Raw genomic sequence first — 17824 nt, 5'->3', positions numbered from 1 at the left:
ACATGGAATGGAAGTCACTTGGAATTGATTGAAGATGCTGCTGAACAAGTTTCTGGGGTGACTGAGGTTGAAAGTTCTAACTTGTTTGATACAAAGGATTCACAAGGACGTGTAAAATCTAAGCCTAAAAGGTTCTCTAAAGGGAAACAGAAACAAGACAGAAACTAATAATAGCATCAGTTCTGTAAATAAGAAGACCGCTATCCTGAATTTCTTTTCTGAGTGTAATCTTTTAATTCTGTAAGGAATTTATAATGAATGATTATCCAATTGTTAATAGCTACTCCTAGCATTTTGCAGTTTTATTAAGTTGGTAAGCCATGTTACATATGCAGAAGAAAGCTAAAACAGAAGGCAAAATAACCATAAATGATTATCCAATTACCTAGGAGATTTATTAATTTGACTTAGGGGTCATGGAGTTTTAATGTCACCACTGGAACAACTGAAACATGAAAGTATTCAAGCTATTTAATGCTTGTTTCGTTTAAGTAGTTGCTTAAACCAATAGGCCGACATCTTTGGATACCTCTTCAGATTGTTGTAGTCAACATAGACAATGCCAAACCTTGCAGTGTAGCCTAATCTCCATTCAAAATTGTCAAGCAACGACCAAGCAAAGTAGCCAACAACATTTGCTCCATCATCAACAGCCTTCTTCAGTTGAGTCAAATATCCCTTGTAAAAGTTGATCCTTGTGGTATCATGTAATCCCTGCTTAAGAGTGACATTTCCTGGATCATCCATGCCTGTAGAATACATGGTAACAATATAACAATCAAGTGGGTAATTTCGTTCTCTTACACTTTCATAAACCTGCAAAATCTTCTAGGATTTAATACATCATAAAGCAACATTCAATTGACTAGTATCATTTTCAGACAAAATGACAGTAGGGTTCTTGTAGTGCTCTTTTATGTACATCAAGGCCTTGTACAAACCCCAAGGTACATTGTAGAGCCAATAAGAATTTGCCTGCAAATGTTTAAATTCATCATAAAATGAAACTAAAATCACAATTTCTGCATTAACAAGTGATAAAACATGTAATGGTGAAAGAAATTACTCTTGGACCAATTGGTACGCCATGTTTTGCATCTGCAAAGTTCACAAGAAATTAATGTTTAGTAACAGGAGCAGGCCAGCCATAATACTGAATTTCACCCTTTTATTCTTTTATTAATTATTTTTCCCAAACAAAAAAGAGATAGAAATCTTACAAGCAAATCCCGCGTTCCAGTCTAGCTGATAGCCCAAGTTCTTTGATTTTGTTAGGTGTGGATCATACATGTAGTATGTAGTGTACTGGTTAATGCTCACAAAATCTATTGATCTCTTCTTTTGTGAACTTGGGTAGCCTTTTGCCAACTATATTTTGCATTGTTTCTGGGTACTCACCATAAGTAAGAGGATGTATAAACCTACAAGAGGCCAGCCATTGTCACATACTTTTGTGATTCAATTAAGATCTACCACATGTATAGCATTTTCATAGAATTCATGAAATCTTTTTTGAGTTTCCTCTGCTGATGAAATTCACAAACCATCAGGCCTGTCTCAACAGTGGATTCTCACTCATACATGTACAACTATCTGATCAAAAGTATTTGATCAGAAAAACAAAATCTAAGTTCTCTATGATAAGGCGAAAAATAGTTTACCATCCAACATGAAAATCTCTTGCTCTTTGAGCTGCATAATTGTCTGCCTTTGATCTTGTAAGAGGCTCATACCACACAAAATCCAAGAGAATTCCAATCCTTCCCTTTTGCTTTTTCTGAAATTGCACAAATTTTATAAATTACAATATATGCTATAGCATGTTCTAAAGAAATAAATTGCTAATCTTACCTGATACTTTTCGCGGTATCTCTGAACTGCAGCTCCATGGGATAAAATCAGATTATGGGCAACAACATAAGGCTCTGTTGCAGAATTTCCAACCGTGCAATTGCCAAAAGCTTTGGAGCACCTCCCAGGAGCAAAGAAGCCATTGTCATAACCAAGAGCAGCCACCACTCTAGGCTCATTAAATGTCATCCAGTTCTTTACTCTGTCTCCAAACGTCTTGAAGCAAAAATCCGCATAATCAGCAAAATCTTTCCTATAATTTGAAACATTTATCAAAATTTAGATCTAATAAACCATGATTTAAGTCACCAACATTAAAGCTACCATTTAAAGTATGAAATTGTGAACAAAAGTTACCACTATTCATATCACTTACACCACTTTCTCACTCAACAATCCATTGTACTTCTTCTCAAGTGTTTCTGGAAGATCATAGTGATAAAGATTTGCATATGGAGTAATGCCTACAAAGATTTGCAAGGTGTGAAGGGTTATTACTAGATTATATTGAAACTAAAACAAGTTTCAATGGCATAATGTTCGTTGAGCTTAACCTTTTTCGAGCAAGTAGTTAATCAACCTATTGTAGTATGCAACTCCCTTCCAATTAACTTTCCCTGCTCCATCTGCATAAAAAATGGGATGGAGAAGGTTAAGGGAAGTTGGAAATAACTTGTCATTACACAAAATCAGCAAAGCTGATAAACTCAATACCTGGGAAAATTCTGGACCATGAAATCGAAAACCGGTATGCATCAAAATTCAGATTTGCCATGATATCAACATCCTCCTGTAACAGCACAAAGTAGATCATAAAATTTTCCAACAACAAATATATTTATTGAGTAACATTTTTAAAATTTAGTAGTTCTTCAATGAAATGTGCCTGTAATTAAGATCATCAAGGTGCATCTCAGGGTGTTTTTTTAAAGCCCAATTGAAGGGAAAATGCTTTTTACATGTAATTACTCACTGCCAAGACCAATTTGGGATTTTGAACCTGTTGAAATTTGCAATTTTAGTAGCAGAATTGGCGTCAAAACTGCTTCCCAACATTATCAGTTCCTTCTTCAAACTTGCAATTCAGTTACCAAAATACTTGATAGTAATCTCATAAAAAAATGAATGAAGAATTAAAGAAAGGACTTACTTTGTAACGGTGATACTGGTCCACCGCTATCTCACCGGTTCCATTATTGGCCACAATACCTGTTCATCAAAATCAGAACAAATCTTTTAAAATCATCATCACATTAATGTGGTTTGAGTTTGTAACATCTTAGCTAAATCTCACGTCTACAAATAAGCCATGAGCTTTTAAAAATGTCAGTCTCGTTTTGGGTTATAAAGTTGAAAAGCAAAACTGTGTCGTATTGTGTTTATAAGTAGTACCGGGTTTTTGAACAAAAACATCCCAGATGCTGGGGCCACGTCCATCCTTATCAGCCATGCCTTCTACTTGATAAGCAGAGGTGGCGGTTCCGAAGATGAAGCCTTCGGGGAAGGCGTCTCTGCTGAGGCCGCCGGTGTCGAAGTGGACAGTATCATCAGGATGTGAGTAGTATCCATTGAGCTCAACTGTATGAGCAACTGAATGGATAATGAGTAATAGGAAGAAGGGCGGAAAGAAAGAAAGTGTCTTCATGTTAAAGAGAGTGATGTGAGCTGAGCAGGTAAGTGAAAGTGAGGCTCTTACATAGAGAAAAACTGGTTGACATGGCAAAGAAGGAAAAAACAAAGAAATCTGTGAAGATATTATGCATGGCCATGGCTGGAACTTTGGAAAACAATATTACAGAGAGTAATTATTTTTTAATGTTTTGGTTTGGCTCTTAGCACGTGCACAACGTATTAACGACAATAATGTATTAATCTGACATAAACGGAGTGGATTTCAAAGTCACATGCAGTGCAATTTACTTACTCAGTAGGCCAGCCACCAAAATATATATATATATATATATATATATATATATATATATAAAACTTAAAATCCCTTTCTAAAATAAATATGAGCTAATTTGAATAGAAAGAATTATATGTGAAGGCCGTGAAATGATGGTAGATGGTGGTAAGAAGTGGGTGAGTTGACAGGGATTCAGTAGAAATGGACAGGAGCGGTGAATTTCAAATTGGAATCTAAAAGGCAAAGAGAGTAAAACAAGGGTCCTGTTTTACCTAACATGAGGCCGCACCCTTTTTTGGACCAACTTAACATTATCTCATATGAATCTGACCCACACCTGCTTGCTACTACAATAATTGCATTCCTTGACCGTTTATTCAATTTAATAATCATTAAATCCACCATTATTTGCCATTTTTAAGGATTCTTATTCTTATTCTTTTCTATCATATCACCAACTTTGATCAATTGTTGGCCCCATCCATCATATAGGACCATACTAGTCTTTTTCGTTTTGATCAAAACTTTGATCAACTTTTATCACCAACTCTGAGTCATCTCATACAAAAAAAAAACACACCTTCACAATACGTATACCAAAATTCTTTTACTAATCATCATCAGAAGCAATCTTCTGTTTCTTCCATCTGTATGCAGCCTCCAAGATCTTCAGATTTGTACTCTGGGATTCCTCAGGGAACAGATAGTCTATGTACTCTTCATACCTGTTTATCCAAATTTTCACGTTAGTTATCTTTCAACAGTAAAGAAAACCTTGTAAACTAACATGACAATAATCCACAAAATACAAAAATCATATATTTTATACAGAAAATAAGAAACCAATGTTAAAAATCTTTCAGTGTCCATGACTAACAATACAGGTCAGGTATGCCTATAGACCTCTTTAGATCTAGTGGTAAACGCCAACAGTTGTACTATGAAACTCCAGCTGACAGTTACCACAATAATTACAGTGTCTAGTAAGAATGCATAGTGTGAACAGGTTACATACCCAGCTGACAGCCCATCATCACTGACAATTTGCCTTCTCTTCTTAAGTTTCTTCGGTAGCTTAGCCTGGACTAAGCTAACATCACCAAGCGCACCACAGCTACTCTCCATGTTCAACCACTCTTCTAACAACATAGCCCTTTCTTCCTTCAATTCAGGAGCTGACGTTCTGAAATAGTTAACTGCTTTTTCAAAGACTCCTGATGAATAGAAAAGCAGATGTCAGATTACTACTCAACTTTTGAGAGATTTTAGACAACCATATTAACAGTTAAAAAAAAAATGTAACAAAAATGAAGATAAAGGCATATGTCTTACTCCGTGCATTCTGAATGCATTGCTTCTTTTGTTCAAGGAAATCTTCCTGGCCATCATTTTCTGCCAACTCTGAGCCCCCACCATCCTCCCTCATAGCAGAAGCCTCAAACTTTGCATAACTAATCCAAACCTTTAAATGTTTTGTCCGATCCAAGAGTCTCTCATAAAGGGCTCTCGTTCTATTAAACTCACCTTCTGATATCTCAAAGTCAATATACGCCTGTAATCGAACAAATACAAATATTATTATCATTTTTTGGACAATATTCTCTCAAATGTGCATGTCTGAACTTAATAGTGAATAATTAACTTCTGATATGACAGGAATAAACAAAAACAATTGTATGAATTAAGCTACTAGTCAAAGACTAGTGCTCTAATACAATTGACTATATATGTACCACAATTAACCAATATAGAAGCTAAATTCTGATCCTGTACAGACCTATTATAGCCTAATTTGCTGATCACATATTAGTAGGGCCAACAAATCTTAACAGACTGTCAAAAATGACTAAACAGGACAGATGAAGATAAAATTGTTGACAACATAAAAGTATTCTTCACTGCTGTCTAGGCAAATTGATCCAGTTTAGTACTCTAATCAAATTAAGCACACACACTATGTATATGCACATAGGTGGATAGACAGGTACCTTCCACAACAACTCAGGCATATCCAAAGCGGGCTGCACAATTGCAAGCTCAAAAATAGCCCTAGCTCGCTCTGTTTCATCCAAAGATCTCTCCAGTTCCGCAAATTTGCTCCAAGCATAGCAGTTCTCTGGTGACCATTCCAAGTACTTTTCATAAAGCTTTCGGCATCGGTCCATATTACCAAGCTGCAACTCTATTTCAATGTATTTTTTAAATATCTGCATTCAGCGAATAAATCAGTGAGTAAATGTCAAGTCTATGAGCTCAAATTCATTCAAACCTGGACATCAACCAAAAATTACCTTATCCTTAGGAGCTTGTCCAATTGCATTCCCTAAAATTTGTCGGGCACCATTGAGATTTAATTGCCTTATTTCAAACTGGGCAGCCATGAGCCAGATCTTTGCAAATGAAAACTTTTTATGTGGAATTAGCTTCAGGCACTCACTGTAAAGTTAGAATTATATGTCAAAATCCATCTTCAATCAGTGAACATGAGGAAAAATTACAATTAAAACAGTACAGAGAAAAACATCTCAATTTAGACTAAGTATTTGTTGCTAATACTCCTGCAAAATACATACTTCCAAAAGAAGCATATGTTCAAACACCCAAATTAGTACAGTCAAAGGCATGCAAACTCAGTTCTAATGGGTTTGGTGCTTCACGGGGGCTGAGGCCTTGTTTTGGAGACAGAGTAAACTGTAAAGTTTAAATTCTTCTGCACTGCTGATCAGCCATTAACTTTCTAATATCCAAACAACTAGATGAAACTTGAAAAGTCAAAGAATTAAGTTTGATACATGTTTACTCAGTTTCTAAAAAGTATCCCTATATAAATAATTCTAAGAAACCTTTGAGGAATTGAAAAAAAACAAAGAAGTTGAATAAACTGCCTACCCAGGATAAAAGCAATGAAAGAAAGAAACATAAGAAGTTATAAGAAGTTGAATACACTCACCTATAAATGTCTCGTGTCCGTTCCATATCTTCTGCATCCAGTTCCTCATACAACGCATAATTAATCCTAAAATTAAAAAAGAAAAATGAAAATAAAACAAACAATCACAATAGGAAATAAAAAACCAGAACAGTACACCAACTAGAAAAATTACCACAAGTATATATATCTTTGCCAATATCTCTTCTCCTCCGCTGGTGGCACATTAGCAATGGCACGCTCATAAACCTCCCTAATCCTTTCCTTATTTCCTACACTCTCTTCTAACCTAACGTAGTCAAACCATGTGTCATAATTCATTGGATTCTTTCTCACTTCATCCTCGTATTGAAACCTCCTCTTTCCCACAATAGCATCCTCAATCCCTTCCTTATCCCCATACTGTTTCTCAAAAGCCACAAACTTTCTATATAAGTCTTCAGCCCTGCCTTTAGGTATATGGTCCAATGCAAACTTATAAATGCACCTAGCACGCTCTGTCTCCTTACATCTCTCCTCAAACTCTGCAAATGCAACAAACAATAACTCAGCCTCTTCGTCATCCGCCAATTTCTCCACTGCACGTTCATAAACATTCCTTGCACGATCAACTTCTCCATTTTTCATCTCAAACTTGGCATATCGAATCCATGCTGTAACTTTTGGATGGCACTGAACAAACCGTTCAAAAATCTGCCTAGCTCGGTCAACTTCATTATATCGAAGCTCAAATTTGATATATGATAACCACCCTTGCTGATCAGGCATCCAATTCATCCACCTTTCAAAAATCTGCCTAGCTCCAGCAACATTCCCAAGCATCTCTTCCATGTGAATATATTTATACCATAGTTGATCCACACGGGGTAACAATGTCACTGCACGATCCCAAACATTCCGTGCCCTGTTAATGAACTTGTTCTTCATCTCTACCTCAGCATACTTCAACCAAAGAGTGTGATTCCGGTAATCAACTTCCAATGCACGTTCCCACACGCTTCGTGCACGCTCAAAATCTTTCTGAGACTCCTCCCATTGGGCATACTTAATCCACACACTAATATTCCAGCGAACTCTACGAATTAAATCCTCAAATTCTTTCCTCTTTCGAAGGCGATACTCAGCAAGCTCAGTAGAGTCAGTGATTTTCTGTTTAGGTGGTCGAATTTCAGCCTCTTGACGTTCCCGAGCTTCACGTAAAATTTGTTCCGCAGTGATTTGTATCGGAGCTGGCGTTTTGTTCTTGACTCTAGTCGGCCGCGGGAGTTTCACCTCCGTGTCCTTGCGCGTGAGATATCCCAGAGAAGGATCCGCATCTTTAGATGCCATGGCGGATAAATATGCAACTGAATGTACCTGAGCAGAACACAACGAAAAAGATTAAGCAAAGTTGAAAAAGCGATATGTTTTGCACATAGACATACAAAATCGCACCTTTTCAGTTTCTGTTAGGGTTAGCTAGGGTGAAAGCTAACTTTATAAATAACTTCCAGCTAATACACAGAAATTGAAATTGGCAATGCAACAGCTCTCCGGTGGACGGTGGCTGTAAATTCTGTAACGTGAAAGGCCAAGGAATCGACTCAATAATCGGATTCGATGGAATTGGGGGGCTTTCTGTTGGGATAAAATACTATTTGGGTTTATATGGAAGTATGAAATTTTTAGAAATCTTAAGATGTTTCAAATAATGACGTGTCTTTGGATTTTGTACGCGAATTGAATTCGGCTTGACGTTATGTAAAATTCACCTATAGTAGCATTACACGTGCACAACAAAAATCCAACATAAAACGCACCGTTTTCAAGCTCCCCACTCTTTCGTTTTCACAACCCTCTCTTCGAACTGTTGAAGTTCCGAAAATGCCCCCAAAGCTAGTTGAAACCTACGCGTGCGTGCCGTCGACGGAGCGTGGCCGATGAATTTCGATATCGAGCGTGGCGCGGTGCGTGTTGAAGAAGGAGTTTCGGGTGTTGTCTGGTCGGATCGACGACCTCCAGTGGTCGACCGACGGGTTGAGGATCGTTTCTTGTCGCGATGGGACGGAGAAATCGCTTGTTGGTGCTTTCATGTGAGTTCTGTGAAAAAAGTTCACTTTTAAATTTGAAAGTTATAATGATACTTAATAATCTCATGATAAAGTTATAATTTTACTTGTATAAATGATTGAAATCTTGTGCTCTTGCTCACGAACTAATTGTTTGTGAATGTAATGTTGAGCAGGTGGGATTCTGGCACAAATGTAGGAGAATTTGATGGCCATTCAAGACGTGTTCTAAGTTGTGCCTTCAAGCAAACAATGCCATTTCGCATTGCGACATGTGGAGAAGATTTTTTTCGCCAATTTCTATGAAGGACCATCATTTAAATTTAAGTTATCTCAAAGGTTTGTCATCACGGGTTCACCGGCACAATGTTTATTGGCATTATGTTTTGTATAATATTTGCAAGTTGATCGAGTTTTGTGTTTTGAATTTCTCTTATTTCCCTTGATTGCATAATATATGAAAGGAACAAGACGGATATTGCAAATGTTGCAAGCAATTTTGAAGGTTTCTGCTATCCTTCTTTCTTCATAGTACTTCATCATCTGAAATTTTGGTTGATAGATTTGCAGGGATCATTCAAATTTTGTCAATTGTGTCAGATTTTCTCCAGATGGCGGCAAGTTTATCAGTGTAAGCTCTGACAAAAAAGGTATAATTATTATGGAAAGATTAGTTGTCCTCTGAAGATGGTCATAAAGGCAGCATTAATGGTGTCAGCTGGAGTCCCGATGGTAAACAGGTTTGCATCTCAATATGCATTCTAATTTCTTGATGTGCAGGAGAGCTTAATTGGATTAGATTTGGACTCTAAAATTTTTAAATAACAAGAGAGAAACTATGTTGTGAGGTGAATGAAACTTCGTATGGAAGTAGATATCATGTCATGCCATTTTATTTTCTTCGGAATAGTACACGCTGTGTATCTATACATTGAATTTAGTGAAGCGGGGCTCGTGTCAGAAGTTGGTACTTCTTTCAGTTACATTGAATTTAATGTGCAAGAGAGCTTAATTAGATTAGATTTTGACTCTCTAAAATTTTTAAATAACAAGGAAAAGACTATGCTGTGAGGTGAAACTTCGTATGGAAGTAGATATCTTGTCATGCTATTTTATTTTCTTCGGAATAGTACTGTGTATCTGTACATTCAATGTAGTGAAGCAGGGCTTGTGTCAGAAGTAAGTACTTCTTCCAATTAGGATGATGAAAAAATATTTGTTAGGTTTGAAAAGAATGCAGTTCCAAAGTGAAGGTACTCAACAACTTTAGAGATAACTCATCTTTTTTTATTTAACAAACTTAGGCATAAATAACCTTTTACAATTTTAACAGAATGAGAAAAACTTGCTTACGTTTTCAATTACTCAACGTGATGAGTGCAATAATGAGAACACAGATAACAAATATCCTAATGATTAGGACTTATTCAAACAAAAAGTCTTAACTAAATTCTTAAACTTTCTCTTCATTCCTTCCCTTAAACTAGTTGTCCACTAGTTTAATTCAGGAACTTGACAAACTCCCAACTGACTTCGAAACTTCTGTAATGCATCCACTGTGAGGGGCTTTGTCATCATATCTGCCAGCTGATCTTGTGTTACACAATAAACTAATTCAATTGCTCCTTCTCGTGCAAGATCATGAAGAAAGTGAAAACACACATCAATGTGCTTGCTTCGACCGTGTAACACTGGATTTTTTGACAACTTAATGGTGGAGCTGTTATCACAAAAAATTGTTGTACACTTACTTTCCTCCAAACTCAGCTTCTCAATTATTCTCTTCATCCAAACAGCTTGACTAGCACAAGCAGCCGCGACCACAAACTCTGTTTCTGTGGTTGAGAACTTGACTATAGGTTGCTTTCTTGAAGATCAGGCAACAACTCTAAATCCTAGCATGAAAACATAGCCTGATGTACTTTTTCTATCTTCTATATCTCCTGCATAGTCACTATCTACATATCCAACCAGACCTTCACACCCTCCCTTCTTGTAGAAAATTCCAAGTTCAATAGTTCCTTTCAAGTATCTCAGTATCCTCTTAGCTACCATTAGATGCAATTCAGATGGTTTGGCCATGTACCTGCTAATCAAGCTTACTGCAAATATCAAATCTGGCCTTGTAGCTGTTAAGTACATGAGACATCCTACCATTTGCTTAAATAAAGTTTCATCAATACGGACCCCATTTTCATCTTTAAAAAGTTTACAACCTGGAACGATAGGATTATGAACTGAGTTGCTGTTTTCCATCCTAAACCTCTTCAACATGTCTAAAGCATATTTTCTTTGACAAATATAAATCCCATCTGACCTTTGCAAAACTTCTATGCCTAAAAAAAATATCATTCTTCCCAAATCAGTCATATCAAATTCCCTCAACATGAAATTTTTAAATTTAGTAAACATTAATTCATCATTGCTAGTAAATATTAAATCATCAACGTATAAACTAACAATAAGAATCTTACCTCCCTTATTTGTTTTAATGAATAAAGTATGCTCACTCTAACACTTCTCGAACCCTTCATTTATAAAGTGTGCTTCAATATGACTGAACCATGCTCGTGGAGCTTGTTTTAGTCCATATAGGGCTTTCTTCAACCTGTAAACTTTCTGAGGATTGTTCTTCAGTTCATAACCCTTCGGCTGCTCCACATACAATTCTTCTTTAAGTTCTCCATGCAAAAAGGCAGATTTAATGTCAAGTTGATAGAGAGTCCAGTTTTTTTGAGCTGCTAGAGCCACAATCATTCTCACTGTGTCCATTCTCGCAACTGGTACAAATACTTCTGTGTAATCTGTCCCTTGCTGTTGCACATATCCTTTTGCCACCAAACGAGCCTTCAATTTGTCCACTTCTCCATTCTCTTTGAATTTAGTTTTATAAACCCACTTCACTCCAATCTTCTTTCCACCTTTAGGGAGATCAGTGAGTTCCCATGTGTTGTTTCTCTCTATAGCTTGTATCTCCATGTCCATAGTTGTCCTCCATTTGTCATGTTTCACTGCCTTCTTAAAATGTACTGGATCTGTTGAAGCAAACAGAGTCGGATTGACATTTGCATCTTCCTCTTCTGAAAGTCCTTCCCCAGTTACATAATCTCTCATCCACCCTGGAGGCATTTTATTTCTTCCCTTATTAGGACTGGATAATTCTCCTTCATTTTCGTCATTTTGAAAACTTTCAACTAGTTCAACGGCTTCTTCTTCTTCTCTGCTCACTACTTCTTGATTTTCTTCGTTTGTTGCCTCATTATCATCCCATTCCAAATTAGCCATTATGTGCTCTTCATAATTCTTATCCCAGCTCCATGATTTTTCTTCCTCAAACACTACATCTCTGCTAATTACAACCTTCCTTGCAATTGGATCATAAAGTCTATATGCTTTAGACTCTTCACTTACTCCTAATAGCACGCAAGCAAGACTTTTTGCATCTAGCTTTTTCCTTGTCACATCAGGTACATGCACACGTGCCACACAACCGAAAACTCTAAAGTAATCAACTGAGGGTCTGTTTCCACTCTAGGCCTCTTCAGGTGTTTGATTTTTCACAGCCAATGTAGGACTTCGATTCAGAACATGTATTGTCCAGTTCACCGCCTCTGGCCAAAAGGTCTTTGGTATCCTCCTTTCAGATAGCATGCATCGAACCATGTTCATTACAGTTCGATTCTTCCTTTTTGCTACTCCGTTCTGCTGTGGAGTGTACGTTGCAGTCAATTGCCTTTTGATGCCATACTCTGTACAAAACTCATTAAACTCGAGTGACGTGAACTCTCCTCCTTAATCTGTTCTCAAACATTTAATATATCCTCCTACTTCTTTCTCTCCATTGTTCTTAAATCGTTTGAACATACTTAATGCTTCAGATTTTTCTACTAAAAAATAAGCCCATGCTTTTCTAGTGAGATCATCAATAAAGCATAGAATGTACCTCTTCTTACTGTTAGAAATAGGAGAAATTGGTCCGCAGATATCTGCATGAACAAGTTGGAGCTTTTCTATGGCCCTCCAATTGCTCGACTTGGGAATTGGATCTCTATGTTGTTTTCTAATAATACAGTTTGCACACACTATTGTTGGAGTTTTGAACTGAGGTAACCTATGTACCATCTTCTTAAACTGGAGAGTCCTTAACCCCTTGTAACTCAAATGTCCATAATGACAATGCCATAAGTGTGCCATATCCTCTGTGGAGGTGTAGAAGCAGGTTGGCTTTTGTGACAGTGGTTCTGCTAGCAACACAAACATCCTATTTGTTGACATCTCAGTCTGTATTATGAGCCCTTTCTCTGGATGATAAATCTTGAGCATTCCATGTTGGATGAGAATCGCCAACCCTTTTTCTTGTAATTGACCAATGCTTAACAAATTGTTCTTTAGTTCAGGCACAAAAAATATTTCACTAATAACATGTGTAAACCCACTTACTTTCAATCTCACATTGCCTTTACCTAGCACATCCATCCTTGTGTTGTTTCCCAACGTTACCTTCTGCCTGAAGTTCTCATCCAGATCAGCAAACAAACTCTTGTCACCACACATGTGGTTGCTACATCTAGAATCTAAAAACCAGACATTTCCCCTTTGTGCACCGTTCATCTCCATATATGACATTAGCAACATCTCTTCTTGTTCTCCTAATTCAGCATCGTTGACTTCCTTAACCAAGCTTGGACATTCAACTTGAAAATGTCCAAGTTTGTGGAACTTGAAGCATTCCACTGTAGCTTTGTTGAAGGGTTGGCGTCTCCCTTTTTCTCTGCCTCTGTACGTACCTCGACCTCGTCCTCTTGCACCAAAGCTGTCTTCATGACTGATCTTGAGTGCTTGTTCTTCTCCTGTATGTCGCTGGAGTTTTTGCTCATGAACAATCAATGAGCTCTGCAATTCATCAATGGAAAGTTGATCGATGTCTTTGGACTCCTCAATCGAGCAAACAATAAAATTAAACTTTTCACTCAGTGATCTGAGAATCTTCTCCACAACTATGACATCTTGCATCTGCTCCCCATATGTTCTCATTTTGTTGGCTACTGTCAACACTCTTGAAAAATACTCAAAGACTCCTTCTCCAACCTTCATCTCCAGAGTCTCAAACTCTCTGCGGAGAGCTTGTAGATGTGACCTATTGACTCTAGCATTCCCTTCAAACTTCCTTTTCATAGACTCCTAAATTTGGTTGGAAGTGTTCTTCACAAGAATGGTCTCCAGTATAGTCCGATCTATAGCCTGGAAGAGAAAGTTTTTAACTTTCATATCTTTCAGCTTCAATTCTTCTAGCTTCTTTCGTTGTGCTTCTGTCTGCACTGATCCATCTGCTGGCTCCTCATAGCCAATTTCCACCAGCCCCCATAATTCCTTAGATCGTAGGAAATTTTCCATCAACATGCCCCAATGGTCATAGTGACCATTAAAGCGAGGAATGGATGGCTGCACACATTTTCCTTCAGTAGTCATTTGTTTTGTTGCTACAAGAATTTCAAAGGCTCTGATACCAAAATGAAAAGAATGCAGTTCCAAAGTGAAGGTACTCAACAACTTTGGAGATAACTCACCTTTTTTTATTTAATAAACTTAGGCATAAATAGCCTTTTACAATCTTAACAGAATGAGAAAAACTTGTTCACGTTTTCAACTACTCAACGTGATGAGTGCAATAATGAGAACATAGATAACAAATATCCTAATGATTAGGACTTATTCAAACAAAAAGTCTTAACTAAATTCCTAAACTTTCTCTTCAAGGTTGATATAATAAATATGTGAAAATTACTCAATTTGGCAGAGTTATCATTCTCAATTTCAGATGTGGGAATTATTTTCTGCACAAATAAAAGACAATTTCGTTTGCAGCCTTCTTACCGGCAGTATTATTTGTGTTTGCACCTCCTTCCGGCTTAATAAAAATGATTGGGAATTTTACTTATATTTACCGGTGAAAATTTATTTTTAGGTGCTGACACTGTCTGCTAACATTCAGCAAAAGTATGGGAGATCTCTAATGATAATAATAGAAAGGCTAAAAAAAAAAAAAAAATGGGATTCCTCCTGGCTCCGGTGGAGTGGATGATATGCTAGTTGGATATCTCTGACAATGATTTTCTTGTCACTGTTTCTCTTGGTGGCACAATCAGTATATTTTCAGCAAGTAATCTGGAGAAAAGCCCGCAGCAATTATCTGGACCAACGAAAAATGCTACTTCATTAGCTGTGCTCAACAGTGCCCCAATAGTTATATTGTCTAGCAGCTAAGATGGTCTAATTGTTAAATGGATCCAAAGAGTTGGCTATAGTGGTAAATTGCAGGGGAAAGAGAATTCTCAAATCAAATGTCTAGCTGCTCTTGAAGACGAAATTGTTGACAACAAGGTGATTAACACTCTTCAAGTTTTCTAATCTTACTTGGAACTTTAAAACTTAATTGTTTACATGTATTTTTATTTGTCAACTGAAAAGACTAGGAATAAGCTTCTCAGATTTGTCAAAATTTTAATGAATTTTTTAAAGTGGAATTCTTAATAATTTTTGTTATCTACATCTAATTTTTCAATTTCGATAGAAAAGGAATCCTGTGGTTCTTCAATTTCTGATGATTTCCTGTGCTTCTGTTTCCTATAACCCAGGTACGGAGAGTTTCTCTTCAAGGGTATCAGTGTGGAGATGCAAATTCCATTGATATTAGCAGTCAGCCAAAAGACTTAAGCCTTGCCCTTCTCTCTCCTGAAATTGCTTTGTCCACAACTGATTCAGGAGTTCTTATGCTTCAAGGTGCAAAAGTAGTGTCAACCATTAACCATGGTTTTGATGTGACAGCTTCTGTCGTTGTACTTGATGGAAGTGAGGCCATTATAGGTGGACCAGATGGTAAACTGCATATATACTCAATTACAGGAGATATATTTGTAGGGGAGGCTGTCCTTGAGAAGCATCAGGGAGCTGTTAGTTTCATACGCTACTCTCCTCTTGTTTCAATGTTTGCATCTGGTAATCTGAATCGAGAAGCCATAGTCCAGCATTGTGTCTCTCGAGAAGTATTTGGCATAAACAGTCAAATGCTTTTTATACTAGCTGAATAATGAAATATAATAAAAATTATTTACAAATGATCTCTTGCAGGTGAAGCTTAAGAGCATGTTATACTACACTGCTCGCATCTACTGTCTTGCTTGGTCACCTGATGACAGTATGGTTGCTACTGGATCTCTTAATACATGTGTTATGATTTAGGAAGTTGACAATCCAGAGCTCATTCAGGTGGGGTTTATGTTTTAACTTTCACTGATGACAACACTTTGGTTAGTTCCACTGAGTATGCTTGTATCCACATTTAGAAGGTGACTCCACAATGAGGATGATGATACAGATCTGGTGTTTCCACACAGCAGGACCAGTTTTCAAGCTCAACACCAGAAGGCACTCAACAGCTGTCACCAACCTTTCGTCCACCCGCACAATCAGATATAATAGTGCAGAAAATAGGATGTGTAAATATTGAGTTTGTATCACAAAAGCTTGCAATGTAATTGATTGAAACTGAGTTTTTGTATTGAGCAGTTTCTCTGAAAGTAAAACAAATAAGTTTACTGCTTGGCTAATCCTGTATTGCCACCTCCTCAGTCCTGCATACTTTTCCTGGTCCCCTGCTTCTGTTGTAATGCTGCAGTATCATCCTTGGCGCACGCTGTCTGATACTCTATCCCTGGTCTGCTGCATGTCTGTTACTATATTCCCAGCCTGTTGCCTGACATCTGTTCCTCCCAATCTGCGGCCAGGTGTCACTCCTTTTGCTCCCTTTTTTCCTTTTCTCCGAGTATAAACTTTAGCCCTAACAGATGATTTCTGGACGCCCATGCAGCTGGTTTTCTGCTCAGGATTTAGAATTTTGGCGAATCCATGCTGATTTTAATGGTTTGCTTTGTTTGAATTTGGCTTGCCATGGAGTGGAAGGAACAAAAGGAAACTTCCTCTACCGGGAACTGAACATCATACTATCATTGTTGCGACTATTTGGGTTATAATCCAATTGACTATGAACAGAATGGTTCAATTCACCAACAAGGAAGACTTGTTCCCTCTTTGCGGTGCAGAGATTTCTTGTTGATTTCGGTGGAAGCCAGACGTTTCTTCAGTGTTTATGATTGTCATAAGTGCATCAATGTTTTTGACATTCTCATCTACATTCATTTTGGTGAAAGAAGACCTTTCGAGCCTTTTAGGTTCTGTCATGTTTCTGCAGAACTTGAGCTATGGCTGGCAGTGTGTAGTTCAGGGCACCGTAAGGATTCTGGTTCTGTATTATTTTTCCCAAATTTGGTCTCTTGTAAAAGGGTGATGTTGTAAATTTTGAAGATGTACCAGGATTTGCAAGTTTTTTCATACATCATCGTAGAATGTGTTGCAGCCTCCTGTAGATTGAATATTATTGTTTTATCTTTATTATCTTCATCGTGCTAGAAATCAGTACACTCTACTCAATGCAAGATGTTGAAATTTTTCTATCGGTGGGCCAAATGGGCCCTGATAAAAGAAATGGGCCATTTAGGTTAACACCAAGAAGGTAAAATAGCCCATTTATATACTAAGATCTCTCCAATCCATTTTGACCTTATCTTTTCTTTCTTTTTTTATGTCTACCAATTTATAGAAGAAAAAGGATCACTGTTATTATTTTTGGAAGATTCTCCTAGCTTTTTCCCATCCATCAGTCTTTTGCCATCAAATAAATTAATATATATTTCTTGTTTGAAAGGTTTCAGAGCAAGGTTGGGATTTGATTGAGTTGCTCAAGTTAACCATTTGAGTTCAAACAGGGTAGTTTTAGCTTAAAATCAACTTAAATCAATTGGATTTAATCAAACAAATTCATTTTTTGTTTGATGACTATATTTTCTTTGGCTAATTTCAAGCTTTCTTTCATCATCTTTGAAAAACCCTTCTTCTTTAACAATTTCTCTAACCTACTCATCACTAATTTAAATAAATTAAATTCAAGTTCAAACTAATCGTTTTATATTTAAATCATATTTGATTTAACTTTTGTTTATATTCGATTCCATTTGAATATACCCATTTTCCATT

At 37.1% G+C, this 17824-nt stretch overlaps 2 protein-coding genes and 1 pseudogene across 3 annotated transcripts; 1 reads left to right on the top strand and 2 right to left on the bottom strand.

Moving 5' to 3' along the window:
* Positions 1-360: 360 nt before the first annotated feature.
* LOC123204522 (beta-glucosidase 44-like) lies at positions 361-3743 on the bottom strand. Its single transcript, XM_044621231.1, is given in 12 exon segments — positions 361-749; positions 873-975; positions 1067-1098; positions 1221-1333; positions 1335-1421; positions 1662-1777; positions 1852-2104; positions 2228-2315; positions 2406-2477; positions 2566-2641; positions 3002-3060; positions 3244-3743. Coding segments are annotated over 12 exon segments (1530 nt in total). The 5' UTR covers positions 3497-3743; the 3' UTR covers positions 361-471.
* On the bottom strand, positions 2566-8350 carry LOC123204520 (crooked neck-like protein 1). Of its 2 annotated transcripts, XR_006499570.1 has the most exons (10): positions 8121-8350; positions 6862-8042; positions 6708-6773; positions 6049-6193; positions 5746-5964; positions 5090-5309; positions 4773-4971; positions 4338-4482; positions 3002-3060; positions 2566-2641 (listed from the first exon to the last, which is right to left on the bottom strand). XR_006499570.1 is itself a non-coding variant. In XM_044621226.1 (8 exons), the coding sequence occupies exons 2-8, from the start codon at positions 8013-8015 to the stop codon at positions 4368-4370; spliced, it is 2118 nt and encodes a 705-aa protein (XP_044477161.1). In that variant the 5' UTR covers positions 8016-8042; positions 8121-8350; the 3' UTR covers positions 4165-4367. The 2 variants fall into 2 exon arrangements, 1 of the variants encoding a protein (XP_044477161.1); XM_044621226.1 differs by lacking the exons at positions 2566-2641; positions 3002-3060 and having other exon boundaries at positions 4165-4482.
* Positions 8351-8609: 259 nt separating this feature from the next.
* LOC123204380 lies at positions 8610-17221 on the top strand (annotated as a pseudogene).
* The last annotated feature ends 603 nt before the right edge of the window (positions 17222-17824 follow it).

This window comes from Mangifera indica, chromosome 20, assembly GCF_011075055.1.
Source record: "Mangifera indica cultivar Alphonso chromosome 20, CATAS_Mindica_2.1, whole genome shotgun sequence".
Classification (NCBI taxonomy): domain Eukaryota; kingdom Viridiplantae; phylum Streptophyta; class Magnoliopsida; order Sapindales; family Anacardiaceae; genus Mangifera; species Mangifera indica.
The sequence above is the reverse complement of the archived record's forward strand: the minus strand, read 5'-3'. Positions and strand labels throughout refer to the sequence as shown.